Genomic DNA, 23544 nt, shown 5'->3' with positions numbered 1-23544 from the left:
CTTGACCACGCCCCCAACACGGACCCCCTCCCAAACGGCAGACCCCCCCCCCCACTCCCAGCCCCAACACAGTGACACCCAGCCGCCATGTCCCATAGAGCCCCATTTTATTGTCCCCTCCCGGTGGGGGGGACACACCGACACAGGGGGTTCACATCAGTGTCTGTGCCCCCCCCCCATGTCCCCCTTTGCCCCCCCCATCCCTACACATGGCTTTCTTGCAGCAGCTGCTCATTGACCCCCCTGTGCTGGGGGGTGGGGGGTCGTGCCAATAGCACCGGGGGGGCTTCAGGGTGAGACCCCCCCTGAGGGTCATTATAGACCTGCAAAGAGAGGATAAGGAAGCAGGAGGTTGGGGGGTGGGGGGTTGGGGGGGGTCTGAGGGTGTTACCTTGATGGGGCCCCCCCCTAAAGGCGCCGTGCATCCAGCTGAGCACACAGGGGGGGTCTGCTTGGTGATGTCCCACCACAGCACTCCTGGGGGCAGCTGGGCCCTATTGCTTGGCCCTACATGGGGGGGGCATAGAGGGGTGTGAGGGAGCAGCGTTGGGAAGCCCCCTTCTACCCCCCCCCATAGGCTCACCTGCAATGTAGCTGAGCAGCACCCCTGCCAGCACAGTGGATAGTGTCCCCAGTGCCCCATAGTATAGATAGGAGATGGCATAGAAGTCACCCACGATGGGAGGCCTGAAGGGAAGGAAGCAGTCAAGGACAGCGATGTCAGAGACAATAAGGACAGTGTGGTGATGTCACTGGGAGATGCTCCCCAAACCACCATACAGGAGCAATGGTGTGTCCCATCCCCATCCCCTCCCTATCCCATCCTCAATCCTACTCCCATCCCATCCCATCCCAGCCCATCCTCCCATCCCATCCCATCAACCATCCCGATCCCATCCCATCCCATCCCATCCATCCCATCACGCATCCCATCCCATTCATCCATCCCATCCAATCCCATCCCCATCCCATCCCATCCCATCCCATCCCATCCCATCCCATCCCATCCCATCCCATCCCATCCCATCCCATCCCTCTCTCACCGTGCAGGCTCTGGGCTGTGGTGCTGTGGGGGCAGTGGTCCCATCATCACTGTGTGGTTGGGGCTGGCAGTGTGGTTGTAGAGCGGGCAGTGGGCTCCGGATGCAGGCAGGACACCAGCAACATCAGCAGGGGCTGGATAGAGGCTGCCACCCACTGCCACCCATAGCGAGAGCATGAGGCCGACACCCAGACCCCCGAACACACCCTGGGCGAGCAATGGGGGTCTGCATGGTGCTGGGACCCCCAGCCCCACACCCCCTGCCCTCCCAGCACTCACAGCTGTGTTGCACACCGGTACAAACATGCCCAGTACGAAGGCTCCAAGCAATGGGCCGCCGATCACCCCCATGACGGTGAAGGAGCCCTGCAGGGGGACCCTGAGGTGCCTGGAGGGCTCTCCATCCACCAGCCATGCGTGGTGGGTGCAGGTGGCAGAGCAGGAGGGGTTAGAGGTGGGGGCACTCACCTGCAGCACGCCACCACCCAGCAGCGAAGCCAGAGCAGCCACCGTGATGCAGGCAGTGCCATAGAACAGTGCTGTGGGGGGGTGGCAGAGGGGTTGGGGGGGGGCTGTGATGTGGTAGTGCTGCATGGCATGGCTGTAGAGCACAGCATAGCATGGAGCAGGGGGGGTTGCATGGAGGGGGACAGCGTGGCTATAGGGCAGGGTGGCATCAGGGCCATGCAGCAGCCCTGTCCTCACTCACACAACCCTTTGGAGATCAACATCAGCCTCCGTGGTGGCAATGTGGGCATCCTGGGCTTCACCAGGTCCTCCACGGTGACGGCTGCCATGGCGTTGATGCTGGTGGAGGCAGTGCTGGGGGAGCACAGCACTCAGCCCTACACTGCACCCAAGGGTGGGGATGGCACAGAGCCTTCCCCTCCTTGGGGATATTGGGGTCCCCAAGCAGCCTCACCTCAGGGTCCCGCTATAGGCACAGGCCAAGAACAGTCCGGGTACCCCAGGGGATGTCTGGAAGATGTCGAGGACCAGGTAGGGCATGTACTGGGGGGCAGAGCTGTGTTAGGGGGCAGGTGGGACCCCCGTCCCCATCCCTGTCCCCATCCTTTTCCCCTTTCCCCATGGCTGCTCTCAACTGAGTGCTCAAGAGGATGGATCCGATGCAGCCGTACCTGGTCAGGGGCTGAGATGTGGCCAGCAAGGAGGGGGTCACAGTCCTTATAGAGCACAAACATCACAAGGCCACAGGCCACCGCGCTGGAGACGATGCAGAAGAGCCCCACTTGATTGACCAGCAGCGCTCTGCAGGCACAGGGTGAGATCAAAGCTCAGCCCCACTGGGCTCTGCAGGGCTGCAGGGGTTGGGCAGGAGCCATGCAGGGCTGCAAGGGGCAGTGTAAGGGTGCAGGAGCCATGCAGGGGTGCAGCGCCTGTGTAGAGATGCAGGATGCATGCAGGATGGAGGGGCCAACATCCCAGGGTTTCATGCATCCCACAGTGCAGCCCCCCACCCCCATGCACCATGGGTGCAGCCCCCCCCTCCTCACATCCTCGCCTCCCTCTCGCTCTTGCAGGCCACGTAGCGCTGGACCTGAGCCTGGTTCACGCCGTACATGGAAAGCCAGACCAACGTGCCGCCCAGCAGGAAGGTCCAGAAGGTGTAACGGCTCCGTGGGTCGAGGGCAAAGCTGGGGGGCAGAGGGTGAGCTGGGGCAGTGTGGGCACTGCAGCATCCAGGGGGGGCTGGGAGGGGGGGGGGGGGGAGGGACTCACTCTCCAAAGTTCACCCTGGAGCCATTGGTGGCAATGGCCAGTGCCTTGGAGGGGCCCCCCACCAACAGCAGCCCCCGGATGATGACAGCAAGGAACCCAGAGAGCATAACAAAGACCTGGAAGACGTCGGTCCAGATGACAGCCTTCATCCCTCCCTGCACCGGAGGGAGCACAGTGAGCACCAGGAAGCCAGCACACACATGGCTCCCCCCCCCCCCACCATGGGACCCCCACTCTGCACTCACTATGGTGGTGTAAAAGGTGCAGATGAATCCAGTGGACAGCAGGGATGCCCAGATGTCCAAACCAGTCACTAAAGGGGAGATGATGATGATTATAAGTGTTGGTGCTCGGGGTAGAGATGAGATGACAAGGACACGTGGATGCTGGCCCCTATGTCCCCCCATACCTTGATTGAGGATCAGGGCAGGGGCATAGATGACGATCCCTGTGTACAGCGTCTGTGGGGATGGGGGGGGATGGGGGTCAGAGCTGTGCCCGATGCCCACTGGGGGGGGGCAGGGAGGGGGATGCAATATGCTGGTGCTGCCCCAGCACAGTGTGCAGGCGCTGGAATAACACATGGAGCTCCATTGCAAACAGCCATCCTGCAGGGCCGTGTTTGCTTTGGAGGCACAGGAAAATCACATGCATGGGGAGAAGGGGCTGAGCACAGTGGGGACCCCCATCCCCACATCCCCATCCCCATTCCCACATCCCCATCCCCATTCCCACATCCCCCCTATCCCCCCCCCAGGGACTCACCGTAGCCATCACATACTGCAGGGTCCCACAGAGCCTCACACTCCGTCCGAACCTCCTCTCCAAGTACTGGGGATAAAGGAGAAACTGCAGGTTTGGGTGGCAGAACCCCATCCCCTACCCACACTGATGGGGGATACAATACCCCGTGCCCACCTCGTAGGTGCTGGTGAGCCCCAGGCGATAGAAGACGGGTAAGAAGATGAATGCAGTGAGCAGAGTGTTGAGCAGCTGCCCCAGGCACATCCAGAGGAACTTGGAGCCGTAGCGATACGCCTCTGCTGGCACCCCCAGCACCTGGATGGCTGACATGAAGCTGGCTGATAATGAGAGCCCCACTGGTATCGCTGCCATACGCCGGCCGCCCATAAAGAAGTCCTCCGAGGTTTTCTGGCCACCTTTGGACAGCCCATGGAACAGCCCGATGGCCGTGGAGATGAGCAGCATCAACCCAAAGACGCCGTAATCCCAAAGGCTGAAGGTGAGGGGCTCCGGTGCCCACATCTCCATGTTACCTGGTGATGGTGTGGGGATGGCCCCCATGGGCACAATGGGACAAGGACCTGAAGGTGGGACAGGGCACAGCAGTCCTGGTGTGTCAGCACTGCAGTGAGAGGGAGCACTGGGTGGTTATCAAGGTGTAGATGAGTGAGCATGGAGAGGAGCATCACTACCCCAAATACCCCTCAAATACCCCAAATACCCCCCCAAATGCCCAAAATACCCCCAATACCTCCTGATCCCTGGCACACAGCGCTGCCCAGTCCCACCACGGAGCGAATCAGCCCGAAGGACACAACCAGGACACAGCGATCCCCCAAACTCAGTGCAAACAAGGAGCTCTGAGCACCACTTATCTCCCACCGGCGACAAAACAAACCCAACCGAAACCTTTACCCAGTAAAAGCGCCTCCCTTCCAAGCTGATCCCCCAAGGGCTGGCAGGGATCCGGCCACGACCTCGAGTGCCAGAGGGGCTGGGAGGAGGCAGGGTATGGGGAGGGGACATGGAGCTGCGTGGGGCTGCTGTGATAACCCCTTCCCTGCCGCCCACCCTGCAGGGTCCAAGGCCTGAGGGTGAGGATGGGGCTGTGGCTCTTCCTCATTCCCAGGTATAAGAGCTGCTTTGTTCCACCACCTTCATGCCTGAAATGTAGGGGCTGCGACCCAGGAAAAGCTGTAAGCTGGGGACTGTCCCCTCTGCAGGAGGACGTGCTGTCCCCATGGGGAGCATCCATGTTCACCAGTACCTCGTCCCCAGGGTATGGCTGCAGTGATGGTACATTGTGGCCTCGTCCTCAAGGGGCAGCACCCCATCCCTGCCTCTTTGAGCAGCAAAAAGGGGGGAAAAGCTGCTGCCCACCCCACACCCACCGAGCTACACAGCATCAGGATGGGCGCATGGGGCTCCTATAGGGACCCAGAGGGGGTGGGCAGCTCCCAACAGTGTTAGGGGGCTGTGAGCAGTGTGGGGTGCATTGGGTTGGAGGGCAGGGTGGGATGGGATGGGACACAGGGCAGTGCTCAGTGCTGCTGTACCCATAGCACTGGCTGGGAGCAGGGGGTGCCCAAAGCAGGGGGTGCCAAAGCAGGGGGTGCCCTCTGCCCCTGGGGTGTCTCCTTAGGGCCCCCTGCCCTGTGCCCCCTCCCTCGTCAGGAAGTTCTCTTTGCTCAGAGCCTCTGTGGGCAGGAAGGAAGTCAGCATTGGGACTTTTTGATGCTTGCAGCCACCTACGCAGCCCCAAAAAGTGCAACCCCACCCAGGACGGAACACGTAACACCAGCAAGGCCATCGGGACGGCACAGGTACTATGGGACATGGGGGGGTTTGTGGGCTCTATCTGACCCCCACTGCACAGGGATGAAGCCATTTGCTCTCCAGGCCAGGTGTGATGCAGGACATGAGCGTGTCCTTGGGCTGGCTGCCTCAGTTTCCCCATCTGCAAAATGAACACAGGGCAATGGGTGGTGGGGTCCCATTTCCTGGGGGGGCATGGGGAGGGGGGGGTACACAGGGACCACACTGAGCTCTGCTGTCCTTCCAGTGCCCACCATGGCCTTGCTGGGTGAGGAAACGCCGCTGATCAGTGAGCGCTCCTGCAGCCTGTCCTCCTCCGAGCCTGGCACACTGCAGGTGTATCTCTACCACCGGGCACCACGTACCCCCCCCGACTCCACCTCCATCCTCACCTTCACCTTTGGAGAGTACACGGCTGAGGAGCTGTGTGTGCACGCTGCCAAGGCCTGCGGTGAGCACCATCCCCCAGCTGGGCACCCATCCTGTATGGTCACAGCTGGGCACCCATCCTGTATGGTCACAGCTGGGCACCCATCCTGCATGGTCACAGCTGGGCACCCATCCTGCGTGGTCACAGCCATAGGGACACTGCTGTCCCTCTGCCCCCAGGAGTGCTGCCCATCTGCCACCCCCTCTTTGCATTGGCTACGGAGGATCTCAGCTGCTGGTACCCCCCCAACCACCTCTTTACAGTCGAGGATGCCTGCAGCCAGGTGGTGGTGTATAGGATCAGGTGGGGGACTCTCTGATGGCTGATAGGGGCTGTGCAGTGCAGGACGTGGCACTGAGCTCAGCCTCCCCCCCCCATGACAGGTTCTTCTTTCCCAACTGGTGTGGGTTGGGTCAGGCCCACCGTTTCCAGCTGCCCAGTGACCGCCCCAGCCCTGTGCTGGATTACCCGGTCATTGATTACCTGTTTGCCCAGGTGAGTTGGGTTGTATGGAGCTGAAGGGGTGGTAGGGGGGATGCACAGCTCCTGCCTCAGCCTCATGCATGGAGCTGGGCTAAAGGGCTGCATGGCTGGTGTACAATGAGGACTTGCAGTGATCAGGGGGGCTTGGCCCCCATCCTGAGCTGTGTCTCTGCCCCCAGTCCCGCAGTGACTTCATCACGGGGCGCATGGAGGTGGCACTGAGCCTTGCAGGGCAGGAGGAGTGTCTGAGCCTGGCGGTGCTGGACATGCTACGCATCTCCAAGGAGAAATGGCAGAGCCCCGAGCAGGTCTTCAGCTGCATCAGGTGAGCAAAGACCTCACTTGGAGGGCAGGGGGGGCACCCACAGGGGGGGCACCCACAGGGGGGGGTACCCACCCCCTTCCTGCCTCACATCCCGCTCCCTTCCCAGCTATAAGTCCTGCATCCCGGAGCCGTTGAGGTGTCAGATCCAGCAGCACAGCTTCCTCACCCGTAAGCGCATCCGCCGTCGTGTGGCTCAGTCCTTGCGCAGGATGGGGGGCTGCCGGGCCGATGGGTGCTGCTTGAAGCTGAAATACCTGCTGGACCTGGAGCGGCTGCGGCGTTGCTGGGCCGAGGAGACCTTCCGTGCTCGAGGCCCCGATACGGACATCGCCATCCACGTGTCTGCAGACAGCGGGGTCTCCTGGAGCTGCGGCGGATCTGAGGTGCGGAAACCCCAAATAGAGGGTGAGAAGGGGGGGGGTGCAGCCATAGGGCAAGTGGAGAGGTGTGGGGGGGGTCGTCTGACAGTGGGGTGAGGGGTCGCATATAGGGCAGCCCCCCTGTGACCCCACAGAGCCGCCAGCACTTCTGCGACTTCCCCGACATCGCCGATATCAGCATCAAACAGGCGAGTCGCGATGGTGGCCCCATGGAGAACCGCATCGTCACCCTCACCAAGTCAGACAACAGGGTGCTGGTGAGCTGGGGGGCTGGGGAGGGGGCTGGGGGGGCTCGGGATGGGGGGGTGGGCTGATTTTGCTCTCACCCAGGAGGTGGAGTTCCCCACGCTCCGGGAAGCGCTTTCCTTTGTGGCCCTGGTGGATGGTTACTACCGCCTGACTGCAGACGCCCACCACTATTTCTGCAAGGAGGTGGCCCCCCCCCGGCTGCTTGAGGACCTGGAGAACCAATGCCACGGGCCCATCAGGTCTGTGCCCCATCATCCCCCCCCATAGGCCATGGGATATGATTGAGGAGGGACCCCCCATCCACTGTCACACCAGGGAGGACACTGTATTGCCCACCATGCCTGGGCTGCAGGCTGGGCTGTCCATGGGGTTTCCCACTTCTCACACCCATCTGTTGCTATTGCAGCTCTGAGTTTGCTGTGCGCAAGCTGAAGGCAGCAGGGGCCCATCCAGGGCTGTTCGTGCTGCGCCGCAGCCCCCAGGACTTCGACAGCTACCTGCTCACTGTGTGCGCCCAGGTGGGACCCACAGCCACACAGACCCCCCCTCCTTTCTCCCAAGTCCTCTCCATGTGGCACTGAGGGGCCCCTCTGTGTTGAGCTCACTCTATACCCCTTGCAGACTCGCTCCGGGCAGGACTATAAGCGCTGCCTGATCCGCAGGGATGAGGATGGCAGCTTCTGGCTGGCAGGGCTGGCACGGCGCTTCTGCAGCTTGAAGGAGCTGCTGGGCACCTATGGGCGCTGCGGGCTGCAGGCTGAGGGTGCCCAGCTGAGCCTGGATACGTGCTGCCCACCCCTGCCCCGAGGTGATGATGCTATGGGGGGGATGAAGGCAGGGATATGGGGGGGGGGGGAGGCTTTGAAATGAGGTGTGTTGTCATAAAATGCACTGTGTGATATCACAGTGCAGGAACTGTGACGTCATAGTGCAGGCATTGTGATGTCATAGTGCATGCATTGTGACGTCATAATGAGCATTGTGATGTCATAATGCCCCTTTGTGACGTCATAATGCCCTTTGTGATGTCATAATGCACCTTTGTGATGTCATAATGCTGCTTTGTGATGTCACAAAGGGGATGTTATGATGTCAAATCCATCCCTCTCATTTCCCCCCCCCTCCAGAGAAGTCCAACCTGCTGATCGTACGCAGTGGCTGCCCACGGCCCCCCAACTCCCCCCCTGCCCCCCGCCGCAGCCCCAATCAGATGACGTTCCATAAGATTGACCCTGAGAGCCTCACACGGGTACAGCACGATGGGGTGGGGGGGACTGGGGGCCACTGAAAGACCCTCCCCATCCAATATCCCATCCCATGGTAGGGAGAGAGCCTGGGGCAGGGCTCCTTCACCCACATCTACAAGGGCATCAAGCGGGACCAGAAGGATGATGAGTTCTACCAGACCCCGGTGGTGCTCAAGGTGATGGACAGCAGCCACCGCAACTGCTCCGAGGTGAGCTGGGGGGGGGGTCTCTCAGCATCCAGCCCCCTGCATCCTGCCACCCCCTGACCCATCTCCCCCTCAGTCCTTCCTGGAGGCCGCCAGCATCATGAGCCAGCTGTCCCACAAGCACTTGGTGCTGCTGCACGGTGTCAGCCTCGGCAAGGACAGTGAGTGTCCCTGTGCCCTGCTGCCACCCCCCCTATGTGCCCTATGTGCCCTATGTGCCCTATGTGCATGCATGGGACCGGTCTGCTCCCCCTGCCCGCAGGCATCATGGTGCAGGAGTACATCAGGCACGGGCCCCTGGACCTCTACCTGAAGAAGAACCACAGCAATGGCAAGGTGACGACCAGCTGGAAGCTGCAGGTGGCCAAGCAGCTGGCATATGCACTCAACTTCTTGGTAAGTAGATGGCCAATATCCCAGCCCCCCCCCGTCCTGCCATGTCCCCCCATTCCCATGCAGCTCCGTCCCCACAGCTTCATGTATCTGTATTCCCATAGCACCCAACCACCCATGTCCCCTTGGCTCCCACCCATCCCTGCCCCACACCTGCTGTCCCTTTGCTGATCCCCCACACCCCACTCCCATGGCCCCCCAGCCCCACAGCAGGGCTGAGCACCAGGGCTCCCCCCAGCTGGTGCCGTGCTCAGGGTCCTTGTCCCCTCCAGGAGGACAAGAAAATCACCCATGGAAACATCTCTGCTAAGAAGGTCCTGCTGACCCGGGAGGGGGACGTGGCCAGTGGCAGCCCCCCCTTCATTAAGCTCAACGACCCCGGTGTCAGCATCACAGTGTTGGCCAAGGAATGTAAGAGCTTCATGGGACCTGGGGGGGGGCTGTGTGTCCCTCCTTGGTGGTGCTGAGCGGGGCCATCCCTTCTCTCCAGTGCTGGTGGAGCGCATCCCTTGGGTGGCCCCTGAGTGCCTGAGTGACCCCCAGAGCCTGGCGCTGCCAGCCGACAAGTGGGGCTTTGGGGCGACCCTGTGGGAGATCTTCAGTGGGGGCAACATGCCTGTCAGCCTGATGGAGCCACAGAAGGTGGGGCTGCCCCCCGCCAACCCCAGCCGTAACCCTGCCCTTATGTGCGACCCCATTTCACTGTGGGGATGGGGATAGGGTGGGGATGGGATGGGATGGGATGGGATGGGATGGGATGGGATGGGATGGGGATGGGATGGGGATGGGATGGGGATGGGATGGGATGGGATGGGATGGGATGGGGATGGGGATGGGATGGGGATGGGGATGGGGATGGGGATGGGGTGGAGATGGGGATGGGTGCCCCCAGCCCATGCATTGTCTGGAACTGGCAGACCCCCACCCCGTGCCCATCCCTCCCTCGTGAGTTGCCCTGCGCTGGCACATCTCTGGGCTTCATTTTCCTTCCTCTCCCCCCTTCCCAGAAGCTGCAGTTCTACGAGAGCCGCCTGCAGCTGCCCGCCCCGCGCTGGAGCGAGCTGGCAGCTCTCATTGCGCAGTGCATGCACTATGAGCCCAGCAGGCGGCCCTGCTTCCGTGCCATCATCCGCGACATCAACAGCCTCATCTCCTCCGGTGGGCACTGCGGGGGTGGGGGTGGGCATGAGGGTGGGCACCGGACCCATAGCTCAACACCTGCCCCCCCCCCCCCTCATTCCCAGACTATGAGCTGCTCTCAGAGCTGTCACCCAGCGATGTGATGCTGCGGGAGAGCAGCTGGGGGTACCAACATGTGGCTGTGGGTCACAGCCCTGCGCTGTTTGAAGAGAGGCACCTCAAGTACATCTCACTGCTGGGCAAGGTGAGGCCCTGGTAGTGCTATGGGTTACCCACACCTTGATGTCTCAGGGTGGCAAAGTGCTGGGGGGGGTGTGGGGAGCTGAGTGCCCACCCTGCTTTGCTCTCCAAAAGGGCAACTTTGGGAGCGTGGAGCTGTGCCGTTATGACCCACTGGGTGACAGCACGGGTGAGTTGGTGGCTGTGAAGAAGCTGCAGCAGGATTCAGCTAAAGAACTGCAGGACTTTGAGAGGGAGATCCAGATCCTGCACTCGTTGCAACACGACTTCATCGTCAAGTACCGGGGTGTCTGCTACAGCCGTGGTGAGCACAGGGGGGCATGGAGAGGGGATGGAACAACACATGGGGAGAGGGCAAGGAGGGGTCTGCATGTCCATGGGGAGAGGGCAGAGAGGGGTCTACATGCACCCTGCAAACTGCTTTCCTAATGCCTGTGATATGGCTGGGCTGCAGGGCGCCGTGGGCTGCGGTTGGTGATGGAGTACCTGCCCGATGGCTGCCTGCGGGACTACCTGCAAAAGAACCAGCAGCGCCTGGAGCATCGCACGCTGCTGCTCTACGCCTGGCAGATCTGCAAGGTGGGAGCAAGAGGGTCCTGTTGTCCCATAGAAGGGTTGAGATAGGGATGATGTGATGGTAGCATGCCTGTTCCAAGCAGGGCATGGAGTACCTGGGGGCACAGCGCTGCGTGCATCGTGACTTGGCCAGCAGGAATATCCTGGTGGAGAGTGAGACCCATGTGAAGATCGGTGACTTCGGGCTGGCCAAGCTGCTGCCTCAGGACAAGGACTATTATGTGGTGCAGGAACCCGGGCAGAGCCCTGTGTTCTGGTGAGACCCCGCAGTGCTGGGCTGGGGGACGTGGTGGGATTCGGTGCTCAGAGCTCCCCCCTCCAGGTACGCACCCGAGTCGCTGGCTGACAACGTCTTCTCCCGAGCATCCGACGTGTGGAGCTTCGGGGTGCTGCTCTATGAGCTCTTCACCTACAGCAATAAGAGCAGGAGCCCTTCAGAGGTGAGACCCCCCCACCCCACCGTGCCCCCCCCCCCTGTACCAGCACATCCCTCACTCACTGCAATCACACAGGAGTTTCTACGCATGATGGGCCCTGAGAAACCAGCACAGATCATCTGCCATTTGCTGGAGCTGCTCAAGGGCTCCCAGCGCCTCCCGGTGCCCCCAGGTTGCCCCATGGAGGTGAGATCCCCCTTCCCAACACAGCTGGCTCCCAACCCTCCCCATGCCCTTCAATGGCTCCATTCTATCTGCAGGTGTATGCGGTGATGCTGAGCTGCTGGGCATTCGCCCCCAGTGCCAGACCCACCTTCAGCGAGCTGGCAGCCAGAATTGAGGCACTGCGGGATGGCCGTGGCACTGCCCATGGGTAGGGGGTGCCTGGACCCTCCCCCCTGCCACCCCCAGAGCCCCCAGCATGAAGGCACGACAGACAGAGCAATGGACACAGCGATGCTTCAATGCGTTTTAACTATGGTTGTGCTGCTGTGACTCCCCCCTTTCATCCCCCCCCAACCTCCCCTCTTTTGTAACCAGGTTTCAAGTAAATGGAAGTGAATTTTGGCAAGCTGGAGTGAAGGGAATCCATGGTGGGAATATGGGGGGGTGATCATGATCCATGGGGGGAAGATGGGCATGAGATGAGATGTGTACTAATATCCCCCCTGAGGAAGAGCAGCAGTGAGCTCAGCCCTCCTATGAGCCAATGGAGACCCCTGTGGACAGCAGTAGGAGTGCAGGGGCTGGGGGGGGCGTGGGGGGCCCCCATCTACTGCTTGTGTGGTTGAGGATGGAGAAGGGACCTCAGGTCTGTGCCCACCTGCAATGGATGAGCAGGGGACAAGGGGTGGGCAGTGGGGGGACCCTGAGCTCCCACTCCCCACACTGAGCCTCCCCCCACACTATGGGATGGCAGCAAGGGCAGAGCCCTCATCTCCATAATGCGTTCCTTTATTGCACCTTGGGCACCTGGGTCAGAAGGGGCAGAACAGGGCAGAACCTTTATGGTTCAGCCACAGGCTGGAGCTGAGGTTCATCACCCCACAGCATCACCCCACAACCCCCAGAACAGCAGCTCTCCCTCCTTCTCCACCCTAGAAGATGCCCACCTTCCTCCCACAGCTCAGCTGGGGCTCATGGATCGCCTGCCACATCATGGCCATCTCATAGGGCGCAAAGCGATGCACCACCAGCAGCTCCCGGTAATAACAGGGGTCCAGCGGGTCAGAAGAGCGGGGCACATCGATACCCCAAGGCCTGATGCCATCGTGGGAGGTGGGCACCAACCCGGCCCTCTGCAAACACATCCCCACATAGACGTCATCAATAGGGAAGAGCTGGATGTGCTGAGCCGCACGGTGGATGGCACGTGCGGTAAAGGCAGACATGAGCACCCCCCCTCCACTGCAGTACGGTGGGTACAGCTCCGATGGCATCAGCTGCGTGGGCACAAAGTATTTGCTGGCTGGGTTCCTGATGGGCCCCGTGTTGGTCAATACCTGCCCAGTCAACAAGTGCTGCTCGCTGGAGATGCCCCTTGTGAAGGACACCACGTTATCTGTATTCACAAAGACATCATCATCCCCACTGAAGATAAACCTCACTCCAGGGCAATGCTCCTGCAACCAGGTGTGAAACAGCAGCAGCTTCAACGTCAGGTTGAAGAAGGTGTCCTTAAAACCCCATTGCAGCACATCACGATGCTCACGTTGCTCGTGCTGCAGCAGCCTGTTCAGTTTGGTTGCATCCTGCACCCTGGGGTCCACCCCCACCAGGAAGACCCTCCTTATCAGCTCCCCTTGCACGGTTCTCTGCTGACCCCACGTCTTACGGATCACCTCGCGCCGCTCGTAGTTGGCTGGGGAGGATTTGATGGCCAGGAGGAGGAAGACGTTGGAGGAACCTTTTGGACCCCCACATTTGCTGGGGACGTCGAGGAGCTGAGGGAAGGTTCTGCAGTGCTGATGGAGCATGAAGTCCCGGGATTGCTCGGGTACTTTGGTAAAGCCGGAGATGTTCTGAACTGAAGCGTTGGCAACGCATGGGGTGATGCTGGGTAGAGCTGGGGATGGGCTGGGGGCTGCAATGGAGGTGGGTGCAGGGTTGGGGGCTGTGTGAGGCCATAGGGATGTGATGGGGGCCAGCAGGTAGCACAGCCCCATGGCCCCCGCTGTGAGCAAAGCCCATTTCTCCAGTGCACGGAGCCACGAGGAGTGGGTCTGTAAGACAGGGAGCACAGATGGGACTGAGTGTCCCACATCTATGGGATCACACCCCACAGCGGGATGGAGGGGGCTGAAGGCATCACCTTCATCATCAGGGCTCATCTAAGGCCTCCTTGGCAGGGTCTCTGTGTATCCCAAGGGACACCGTACCCAATTGCAGAGCCACCCATGCTCCATCCCCTCTCTCTGACCCATGGCAAGGCAGGCAGTGACCTGTGTTCAACCCCCTCCCTTTCTTTGTTCCATCCCTTTGATCCACTTCCTCCTCCTTTCTGAAAACTCGGGGAGAGGTGCATGCACCAGGTCCTGCCCAGCAGCTGCTGCCCCACACAAAGCAAATAGCCGAGGGCACAGCAAAGCCACGCCAGCAACACACATGGGATGGGGCACCCAGAGCCAGAGCTGGGGAGTGAGTGCTGGTTCCAGATGCATGAAGCCCATTAACAGGTGATGGGAGCAGCCCCCACCCCATAAAGATGGAGCCTACAGGCAGGGGACCCCACGCAGCACAAGTAACCCATACAACATAGGGATCCTATGGGGATCTTATGGGGACACACCACCTCCCTCCAGCCCCACCCCAGAGCCCACCCTGCAGCATATGAAGCTCTGAGCCTCCCCCAGCCTCACATAGATCCCACCCCCCCCCTTCACAGGGATCCTGGTACCTTCCCACAGAGCCGCACCAGAGCCATCCTTGTGCGTCACTGGGACAGGATCCACAATCCCCTCCCCATAACCTGGTGCCACCCATCTGCCCAGCCCAGAGCAGGTGGGGCAACAGCACCCATGGGTGCAAGAAGAGACACAGTTCAGCTCCTCCCTCCCCCCATCCACCCCCCCACAAGTCCTTTTCCATCCCCCCCCCCCTTAGAAACACAGCTGAGCCCGTTACCAGGGAACAGCCCAATGGTGGCAGAGAGGCAGTGATTAGAAAATAAAGTGTTTAATAAAAGAGCTTCACAGCACGGGGGTGGGATGGGGGGGGGGGTGGTGGTGTTGTCCATCCCTTACAGCAGGAGATGACGCAGTTATGGCTATGGGGAGGAATGGGGAGGAGGAAGAGGAGTGAGGAGGAGGAGGAAGGACCCCCTCCCTCCCACCAGGCTCCATCCAGTGCTTTGAGCTCACACAACCAAGGGAGGCTGAGAAGAGGCAGCTCAGGACCCTGCCAGGTAGATCCCTGTGGAGGATAAAGGGAGGAGGGATGAAAGATGGGGGGGGGGGCTGCAAGGATTGGCCACCTCGAGAAGGAACCCCCTGCACCCCAAAACCACATGGAGTGAGGAGGGGGCTCCATGTACCTCAAGGAGTGAGGAGGGGTCCCTGTGCCCCCCAGGGATGCAAGGAGTTGCCATGCACCCTGGGCAGCACAGAAAGGACCCTGAGCATCTCAGGTATAGGGGACAGGGCAGGGACCCCACGTACCCGTTGCAAACCTCTTCTTGACCAGCGACATGCGGTACCCGGCGCCTGCCAGCTCCACCTCGACCCCCGACAGCGTGCTGCCCTCACTGCTGAACTGAGCTGCCACCGGGCTGGGTTTGCTGGGCCCACACAGGGGCTGCCAGCTGGCTGAGAGCCGCCCACAGCCTGGGGGGGAGCACAGAGGTGGGGGTCCCATCCCTGTCCCCATATACACAGAGTATGGGGGGGTGCAGGGATGGATGGAGCCTCACCTCCCTGCCCCGGTGCACTGGGGACGTCCAGCAGCTTCCAAAGCAACCTCTTCTCCTCCAGGTTCCTGCGGGGACACCTCGATGTCTCCATCCCCACCATCACCCCTATGTTCACCAGCACATTTAGGACCCCTCTTTCCCCCCCTATCTTACCAGCTGGCCTTGGGTTGCAGCCTCACGTTGGTGACGGGTTCATCCAGGGGCAGCAGGACATGGACGTTGGCGAGGGGCACAGGCAGAGCGAGTGCACCCGCGTTGTACCCATATTCCACACTGACCCTTGTGGCTCCAGGGCTGCAGTCCCAGCTCACACACAGACGCAGTGGGGCAGAGCTGGGGCCCAGCCTGGAAAACTAGGGGGGGGTAGAAGGGGATGGGATGCTGTCACCCCCCCCTCAGGGCTGGGTGGGGGGATGTGGGGTTCCCTGACCCCAAACTGGGCTCACCTGGTACTTGAGCAGAGCCACGTTGTAGTAGGAGGCGGATGGACTCTGCTCTGCTTGTTTCTGCAGCTGCCCCGTCAGTGCAGCCATGTTCAGCCAGAAATCCCTGGTGCTGGGGTCACTCTGGGAAGGGTCACTGTGGGGATGGGGGCAATGAGGGGACACCCCATAGCCAGCACCCCCAGAGTGCAGTGAACCAGCACCCCAAGGCACATCACTGCACCCACCAGGTGATGAAGGCACCTGGGACCACACACCCCAGGCTCCCCATTGCCACCCCCCCCAGCCCTCATATCCACACCTGTAGAGCAGCTCAGCATTGGGCAGGAACTGCTCGATGGCTCCTGCGTTGAGCAGACGGAAGCTGAGCACGGGGGGGGCCATGCTGCCACTGAAGACACGCACGATGCCAGCGGGGAAGGACATGGTGAGCTCCCCCGTCACCTTCACCAGGCAGCTGTGGGGACAGGGGGGGGGGTCAGCAGAGAGACAACTGAGAGGACCCCAACCCCAAACCCTGACCACCCCCCCCCTACCTGTCAGCATCGTGGCCCTTGAAGTAGGCATGCACATACTCAGTGAAGGCAGTGGCCACGGGTAATGCATCCTGAGAGCCCAACACCACAGGGCTGGGACCCCGCGACAGCCCTGGGGGGGGGCACATAACCCATGAGCATCCAGAGGGGGCACACAGCCCCATATCCCCCCATAGACAGGACCCCCCCCCAACCTGGACGCACCGAGGGGTGGTGGGCACACGGAGAAGAAGCCGCGCTCCCCCAGGCTGGCTGGGGCTGAGTGTGAGGGGCAGCTCCAGGAGGGTGGGGGGCTGAGAGAGCGCGACTGTGGGCACAGAGGAGGGGTCAGTGGGGGGAAGGGGGGCAGAGGGTGTCCCCCCCCCACCCCCCATAGCCCTACACACCAGGTCGTTGTTGCTGCCTGCAGCTGAGCCGGCTGCCGGGCGCTTGGAGCGGGAGCGGCGAGGGGGGGCCACCAGTGGGACCTCACGGGGGGCAGCGGCGGGGGGGCGAGTGGCTGTGGGGACAGAGGGGTTATAAAGGTGAAGGGGGCAATGAGAGGTAGGGGTCTTCATTGGGGGTCCCAGAGGGGTTAGGAGAGCAGGAGACTCAACTCTCTCCCATAGGATGCATGGAGATGGTAAGAGATGGGGGGGGCACAGCTATGAGTAATGGGAGGGCATGGCTATGGGTAATGGGGGGCACGGCTATGGGTAATGGGGGGGCACGGCTATGGGTAATGGGGGGGCATGGCTATGGGTAATGGGGGGGCAGAGCTGGGGGTGATATGGGGGCAAAGCTGGGGGTAATTAGGGGGAAGCCCCATAGAACTCACCCGATTCAGAGGGGGCTGCTGCATTGCCACCCTCAGACATCCTCACCCCCAGCCCTGGGCACGTCCATGGGGAGGGGCTGGAGGATTCTCCCCCACTTGGGGGGGCCGGGGAGGAGGAGGAGGATGAGGCCGAGTTGGAGGAAGGTCGGGGCTGGGGGGGTCGCTCCCCAGTGGGGCTGCGGGGCCGGACCCAGGGCTCCCCAAAAGGGTCGGGGGAGGGGGACTGCGGAGGGGGGGCAGTGCCACGGGGCCGCCCCCGGGATGCTGCACCCCCCCCATCCCCCTCCTCCCAGAGCCCCTCGACCCCAGGGAACACAGCGAAGCTGGGCAGCTCGGGCAGGCGGCCCCCAGGGCTACGGGGCCGAGGGGGGGCCCAGGCTGAGGGCGGTGCTGGGGAGGGGTCTGGTAGCGCCCCCCGCTTGGGGAAGGGGCTTTGAGGTGCTGATGGAGTCCAAGGCCTCGAGTCCGGGGAGGGGACGGGCGCTGGGTGGGAGGGGGAGTCCAAACCAGAATCCTCCACGTTCTCCGGAGAGGAAGAAGAAAAGGGTGAGGAGGAGGAGGTGAGGACGTAGGAACGGGGTGCTGTGGGAAAGCACAGTGTTGGGATGCTGGGGGGGCACACAGGGGTCCTACCCCCCCCCATCCCCAAGGCCTCACCTGGGAAATCCTCCCCCTCAAAGGCTGATTCCAGGGGGGGCCCAAAGAGAGCTGCAGGGGGTACGGCCTCCACGGGGGGCACCGTGTCCAATGGGACCTTCCCAGGGCAGCTATGGGGTGGGGTGGGGGGGTTCAGTGCCCAGCATGGAGCTCAGTACCCCCCCACTTTGGTACCTCCTACCCTGTACCTGCTTGCCTGTGCTGCCGTGTGTCCCCTCCCTGTGCTGTCACCTGCAGAGAGAGGGGATGTGGTTGGGGACATGGAGGGAGAGGGGATGCTGAGACCCCCATGGCAGCGGGACCCCCAGCTCAGCCTCACCTGGCACCTGCGGCCCCCCCGGGTCGGTGGCGCTCGGGGCAGCAGACAGAGCCGCTGTGTGCCCTGGGGAGGGACATGGGGATGGGGGGGGGTGTTAAGGGACATGAGGACAGGAGATGTTAGAGGGGATGTAGGAGGAAGGAGGGGACACGGGGTGACACTCACGTGAGGACTGCCGCCTGATGGTACCCTGTAAGACAAGGGGGGAGATGGGGGGAGATGGGGAGGGGGTCAGCACAGCACAGCCCCCCTCCCATCCCATCCCCCCCCCCATCCATCCATCCTCACCCCCACAGCTGGTGGCAGGATGAAGGTTCCCACTGTGGCCCTCAGCTGCTCCACGGTGGCCCCGGTGCTGCCCCCCCCCTCGCGGGGCTGGACGGGTTTAATGTGTACATGGAACCTGCGGGGCTCATCCTCATCGTAGTCTGAGTCGCTGGAGGAGCAGCTGTGACGTTCCGCCTCCGCTGAGACCCCGTTAAGGCAACACACGGACCCCCAAACACCCCCAGACCCCATAAAACCTCATACAACAACCATAGACCCCAAACCCCCCCATACCCCACCACTACACCCTAAGGATACTATGAGCGATGTCTGGGCGCACGCTGAACCCGTCCTCATCCACCTCAGGGCAGGCCTGGGGTTGGGGGGGGGGGGATGCTCAGAGTGAAGCCCACTCCCCAGTGCTCCCAGTGCTCCCAGTTTGGGATGGATGGGGAAGGTTGGAACCCCCATAGTGTGCCATACTCACCGCATCGGGGTCCGGGGACTCGCTGTGGGGATGGATGGCAGCAGTGTTAGAATAGAATAGTTAGAATAGAAGCAGGGGGTGGGCACAGGGGATGCAGAGCACATAGGGGGCAATGGGGGGGGGTTTAATGGGGTGTGGGGGGTAACACCTCACCCAGCATCACGCTCCCTCTCCTTACGGCTCAGCCCAGGGATGCGGAATGCTTTGCTGCGGCTCCTTTTGGGCCCTGTTTGTGGATGGGTGGGGGGGGGGCACAAAGCAATGAGCAACCCCCCCTTCCCACCCTATAACCCACTAAAGGATCCCCCCCCAGCATTGGGCTGAGTGGGGGGCAGACGTACTCGCCTTCCTGCGCTGGGGCCAGGCGGTACTCATCAAAATCCAGGGTGCCTGAGAGCAAACGTGGGCTCAGCCATAGGGTCCAATTGACCCCCCCCATCCAGCACAGTGTCCCCCCCCACCCACCACTTCTTACCTGGGCGCTCCCTCCCCGTCCCTTTGCTCTCTGCAAACCTCCGTAGCAGCGTTTCGGTGCCGATGTTCTCCACGTTCTGCTTGAACTCCTCGTGCACCTGCAGGGAGCAGTAGGTGGGAGGCACAGCAGCACCCAGGGGTGCCCCCATAGGGTGGGAGAAATGGGGTGGGGGGGCTCACCTGCCCGATCTGCACATGGGTGTCCTCCACTGAGTGCGAGTAGGAGCCGATGAGACCCTTCATATGGCGCAGGTGGGCTTCCTCCACCTCTTGGAAGCGCTGTGGGATGGGGAGGGGATGGGGGTGTCCCCATAGAGGGGTGGCACGACCCCCCAAGGGGGCAGCACTGCCAGGGATGGGTTCAGGTAGGGCACTGCATCCCCCATGGTCACAGCCCCCATCCCACCACCCCAACAGCGCCACGTCCCCATGGTCACATCACTCACACCCCCCATCCCACCACCCCAACAGCATCACATCCCCATAGCGATGCTCCCAGTGCCCCCACCACCCCCATCTCCCCCCCACCCACCCTTATTTCCCCCCCCAACACACCGTGGCCGACTCCACCATCCTCTGCTCGAAGTCATTGCGGGCGCTGTTGTATTTATCCACCGCACGTCTCAACGCTTCTGCTGCCTTTTGGGACTTCAGCTCTGCCTGCAGGAGGGCAGCAGGGGGTCAGATCCAAGGTTGGGGGGCTGGGAAATGGTATGGGGGGGTGGGATGGGGGTCAGACCTTATCGATGTCCTTCTGGTTGGTGCCCTCCCTGCGCAGCCTCTCGTGCTCGTGGCACTTGTTGTGGTAGCTCTCCTTGCACTTGGCCAGCAGCTGAGCCACCCCCTGCAGGAGCTGCACTGCTTCCAGTGTGCCAGCAGCCTCCTCCTTGCACTACGCGGGATGGGGGGGGGGGCTGTGGGGTGTGGTGAGGGTGGGGGAGGGTGGGTGGGAAGGGGGCTGGCAGAGTGTGGGAGGGGGTTGCATAAGGGTGGGTGGGGGCTGAGTGGGACAGTGGCCTGTGAGGGTGGGTGAGCATAGGGAGGGTTAACTGTTGATGGAGCTGCATGGGTGGGGGGCTCTAGGGGGGATCCTGGGGAAGATTCTGCCACGTGAGGGGGCGGTGTGGGCTGTGTGGCGGTTGGGGGGTTCATAGGTGAGTGGGGCTGTATGGGATAGTGGCTGAGGGGGGGTGAGCATAGGGAGGGTTATTGGGGGGCTGGGGGGGGTGGGACAGGGGCCGTGTGGGGGGTGGGGGCTGTAGGGGGTCCTGGGGAGCTGCTGTGGGGGTTGTGGGGCTGTGTGGAGTTGGGGGGTTTCATAGGGTGGGTGGGAGCTGTATGGGACAGTGGCTGCAAGGGGTGCATGTAGTGGGGGCTATAGGGGGGTCCTGGGGGGCTGCGTGGGACAGAGGCTGTGGGGGGGTTGTGGGGGCTATATGGGTATCGCACTTGCGGGGGGTACATGGTAATGGGGGCTGTAAGGGGTCCCTGGGGCCACTGGGGCAGGGCTTGATGGGGGGGTTTTGGGGGCTGCATAAGGTGGGTGGGGGCTGTATGGGATAGCAGCTACAGGGGGGTGCATGTAATGGGGGCTATAGGGGGGTCCAGAGGGGCTGCACGGGGCTGTATGAGGAGGGAGGTGTGGGACAGGGGCAATATGATACTGGGGGGGCAGGGGGGCTCCAATACCTTCTTGTGTGCCCGTCCCTGTTCCTCCCCATAACGTGACAGTTCCCGGAGCAGCTCCTGTAGTTTTCTCACCAACTCCAAGTGACACAAAGCCAGTTTATCAGAGGAGACACGAAACACCTCCCATAGAGGGGCGAAGGTCCTGGCATCATATTGGGGGGGGGGGCACACAGTGAACATTGCCCCCCCTTTACCCATAGATGCAGGGTAACCCCCCCTTGGGTGCTGCACTCACCCCAGCTGTGTGCCATTGGTGGCCATCTTCGACAGCTTCACCATGGCTTTAGCATAGGTCTCCTCAATGGCAGCCCTGGGGGAGGTGGTACATAAAGGACCAGAGGGGATTTAGGGTGGGGGTCCCATCAAACCCCCCCCCCCCTTCCCAACTGACCTCTCACGCACGAAGTCTGCCAGCTCCTTGGTGGAGGTCTGCCCGTGCTTCATGTTGTGGTACAGCACATCGAAGCCGTGGTTCTTCTCACCCTGGAGGGGGGGGAAATGGGGGGGGGGATTATCACACACCCCCCCCCAATACCAGACCCCAATGTGGGGTCCCAGGAGCTGATCCAGGGTTGGCTGAACCCCAGCACTGAGCACTAGATGGGGATGCACACTAACCCCCCCCCCCAAATCCTGCAGCATATGGGGAAACTGAGGCATGGGGGGGGCACTATGGGACCCAGCTATAAGAGGGGGGGGGTCTGAGCTCCAGCACTTGATGCTATTTGGGGTGTACCCCCCCCCCCAGCAATGCTGAAGGTGGTGACATCACATTGGGGAACCTGAGTTATAGGGGGGGGGCAAAGCTGCAAACCAGGAAGCTCTGAGAGCTGAACTTCCTCCTATGGGGATGGGGAACCCCAGGGTGGGGGGGGGGCACCCATAGGTGGGGGGCAGGGGGCCTACCCAGAAGTGCCTCAGCAAAAGAAGGGACATTGTGGATGTTGGCGAAGGGGGGGGGGGGGGGGCAGCAGCACTGTCTCAGCTTGCAGCTCCCTGGGGATACAGGGTATTAAAATAGAGGGGGGGGTATAAAATAGAGGGGGGGGGGTGATCCTTGTGCCCCCCCCATCTACCTACCCACACCCAATGGCTTGCCACACAGCGGCTGTGTCCATGGAAACAGGGCTAGCACTGCGGGGGGGGGGCTGATATCGGATCTGCACCTCAATAATAAATCGAGCAATGATAGCAGCTCCCCCCCCCCCCAACAACCTACCCCCCCCTTGTAATAAATAAACAACACACAACAGATGCTACAACCCCCCCCCTCCCCCAACGCCCCCGCAACGCAACCCGTTGGGGGGGTCTCACACCACATACACCCCACCAGATCTAATAGTGGGGGGGGGGGGAACCCACACTGCTCCCCCCCCGCTAGAGAAAACACAGGAAACGAAGCACCCCGTGTGCAGCGGGGGGGGGGGGAAACTCACACCCACGGATGGGGGGGGGGCAGGGGAAATAGGGAGGGGGGGGGTCCCACCTCACCCAGTGCTGTGGGCGGCAGCCAGCATCCTCGGTGGGGGGGGTCTGTAAGGGGACGGGGGGGGTTATGGGATGTTCCACGCCCCCTTAACGCCTCCATTGTGCCCCCCCCCACCCCTATAAGATGTGCAGTGAGGGGGGGGGCTCAGTGCATCCCCACCCTCAATGGGATGAAGGTGGGGGGGTGTGGGGGTGGTGGGGGTGGGGGGGGAATGTCGGGGTGGGGGGGGGGCACACATGGCAATCAAGGTCGTTTAATTTAAATGCATTAATTGATGAAAGAAAACGATATTAAATGAAAAGCAACCGGGGGGGGGGGGGAAAGCGGTACCGCTGCACCTGCGGGGGGGGGGAGGGGGAATGGGGGGGGGTGTGGGTAGGGGGTCTGGGGTGGGGGTGGGGTCGGGGGGGGTACCGTTATGGGGGGGGGCATCACTCATCCTGCGGGGCCGCCGCCCCCTCCCCGCTCCGCCGCCCGCACCGCGCCGGAGCCGGCGACCCCGCGCCCGGCGATGGGAGGGGGGGGGGGTATTTATTCTCATACCACGGTCCTCCCGCCGCAGCCGCCTCTAATTGGCCTCCGCCTCTCGCAGCCGTTACCCAACACAGCAGCCTCGGTGATTCTTACAGCTTATGTGGTCCAATCTGGCAGCGCCGGGGGAGGGGTATTTGCATAATTTAAAGGAGACGGCGCGCTCATCTCTAGACTCCCCCCCGCTCAACCCCCCATTACCGTCAATGCCCGTGCACTGCTCCCCACTCTCTCCTCGGTGTTCCCATAATATCTCTTCCGCTTTCCCCCCTTAGGTCCCCCCACCCATGTGTGGTCCCCCCGGTGCCACCCCGGTGCCGCCCGCTGCCGCTGAGCTCATACCCGGTACCGGCTGACACCGCACAGCTGCGAGGCGGGGGCGGTGGCGGGAAATGAAGAGGTGAGACTCCCCACACACCCCCCACCCACCCAAGGAGGGTCCCTGGTTCTCATCCTCACGTATCCCTCCACATTTGAATCC

The 23544-nt window shown here is 62.0% G+C and overlaps 4 protein-coding genes across 9 annotated transcripts; 1 reads left to right on the top strand and 3 right to left on the bottom strand.

Moving 5' to 3' along the window:
• Positions 1-144: 144 nt before the first annotated feature.
• SLC5A5 (solute carrier family 5 member 5) lies at positions 145-4919 on the bottom strand. 5 transcript variants are annotated; one of them, XM_032440996.1, is made up of 16 exons: positions 4442-4545; positions 3701-4107; positions 3548-3613; positions 3192-3243; positions 3028-3095; positions 2783-2937; positions 2557-2697; positions 2182-2311; positions 1965-2053; positions 1752-1864; positions 1511-1581; positions 1322-1408; positions 1044-1249; positions 584-687; positions 392-507; positions 170-323 (listed from the first exon to the last, which is right to left on the bottom strand). In XM_032440996.1, the coding sequence occupies exons 2-16, from the start codon at positions 4085-4087 to the stop codon at positions 204-206; spliced, it is 1905 nt and encodes a 634-aa protein (XP_032296887.1). In that variant the 5' UTR covers positions 4088-4107; positions 4442-4545; the 3' UTR covers positions 170-203. The 5 variants fall into 5 exon arrangements, with proteins under 5 accessions (XP_032296886.1, XP_032296885.1, XP_032296889.1 ...); XM_032440995.1 differs by having other exon boundaries at positions 145-323; positions 1044-1408; positions 4442-4919; XM_032440994.1 differs by having other exon boundaries at positions 166-323; positions 1322-1581; positions 4442-4546.
• On the top strand, positions 3915-12018 carry JAK3 (Janus kinase 3). Its single transcript, XM_015886283.2, has 25 exons — positions 3915-4025; positions 5271-5349; positions 5589-5792; positions 5951-6074; positions 6155-6266; positions 6434-6579; positions 6686-6962; positions 7094-7216; positions 7290-7447; positions 7615-7726; positions 7830-8016; positions 8336-8457; positions 8533-8664; positions 8738-8822; positions 8924-9057; positions 9327-9465; positions 9545-9696; positions 10062-10212; positions 10299-10438; positions 10549-10738; positions 10889-11013; positions 11094-11266; positions 11333-11450; positions 11523-11633; positions 11708-12018. The coding sequence occupies exons 3-25, from the start codon at positions 5597-5599 to the stop codon at positions 11822-11824; spliced, it is 3324 nt and encodes a 1107-aa protein (XP_015741769.1). The 5' UTR covers positions 3915-4025; positions 5271-5349; positions 5589-5596; the 3' UTR covers positions 11825-12018.
• On the bottom strand, positions 11989-14484 carry B3GNT3 (UDP-GlcNAc:betaGal beta-1,3-N-acetylglucosaminyltransferase 3). The gene is made up of 2 exons (XM_015886343.2): positions 14344-14484; positions 11989-13669 (listed from the first exon to the last, which is right to left on the bottom strand). The coding sequence occupies exons 1-2, from the start codon at positions 14368-14370 to the stop codon at positions 12545-12547; spliced, it is 1152 nt and encodes a 383-aa protein (XP_015741829.1). The 5' UTR covers positions 14371-14484; the 3' UTR covers positions 11989-12544.
• Positions 14485-14602: 118 nt separating this feature from the next.
• FCHO1 (FCH and mu domain containing endocytic adaptor 1) lies at positions 14603-21997 on the bottom strand. Of its 2 annotated transcripts, XM_015886286.2 has the most exons (27): positions 21950-21997; positions 21435-21526; positions 21279-21353; positions 21044-21185; positions 20094-20246; positions 19910-20014; positions 19535-19633; positions 19356-19452; positions 19226-19270; positions 19034-19106; positions 18881-18902; positions 18712-18766; positions 18415-18593; positions 18292-18316; positions 18127-18189; positions 17996-18038; positions 17808-17917; positions 17151-17732; positions 16720-16832; positions 16538-16640; positions 16334-16445; positions 16099-16254; positions 15801-15933; positions 15508-15707; positions 15355-15419; positions 15104-15268; positions 14603-14858 (listed from the first exon to the last, which is right to left on the bottom strand). In XM_015886286.2, the coding sequence occupies exons 1-27, from the start codon at positions 21977-21979 to the stop codon at positions 14836-14838; spliced, it is 3060 nt and encodes a 1019-aa protein (XP_015741772.1). In that variant the 5' UTR covers positions 21980-21997; the 3' UTR covers positions 14603-14835. The 2 variants fall into 2 exon arrangements, with proteins under 2 accessions (XP_015741772.1, XP_015741773.1); XM_015886287.2 differs by lacking the exon at positions 18127-18189.
• Between the last annotated feature and the right edge of the window lie 1547 nt (positions 21998-23544).

The sequence above is a fragment of the Coturnix japonica genome, chromosome 28, assembly GCF_001577835.2.
Source record: "Coturnix japonica isolate 7356 chromosome 28, Coturnix japonica 2.1, whole genome shotgun sequence".
Taxonomy (NCBI): Eukaryota; Metazoa; Chordata; class Aves; order Galliformes; family Phasianidae; genus Coturnix; species Coturnix japonica.
This window is presented reverse-complemented; position numbering and strand designations above follow the sequence as displayed.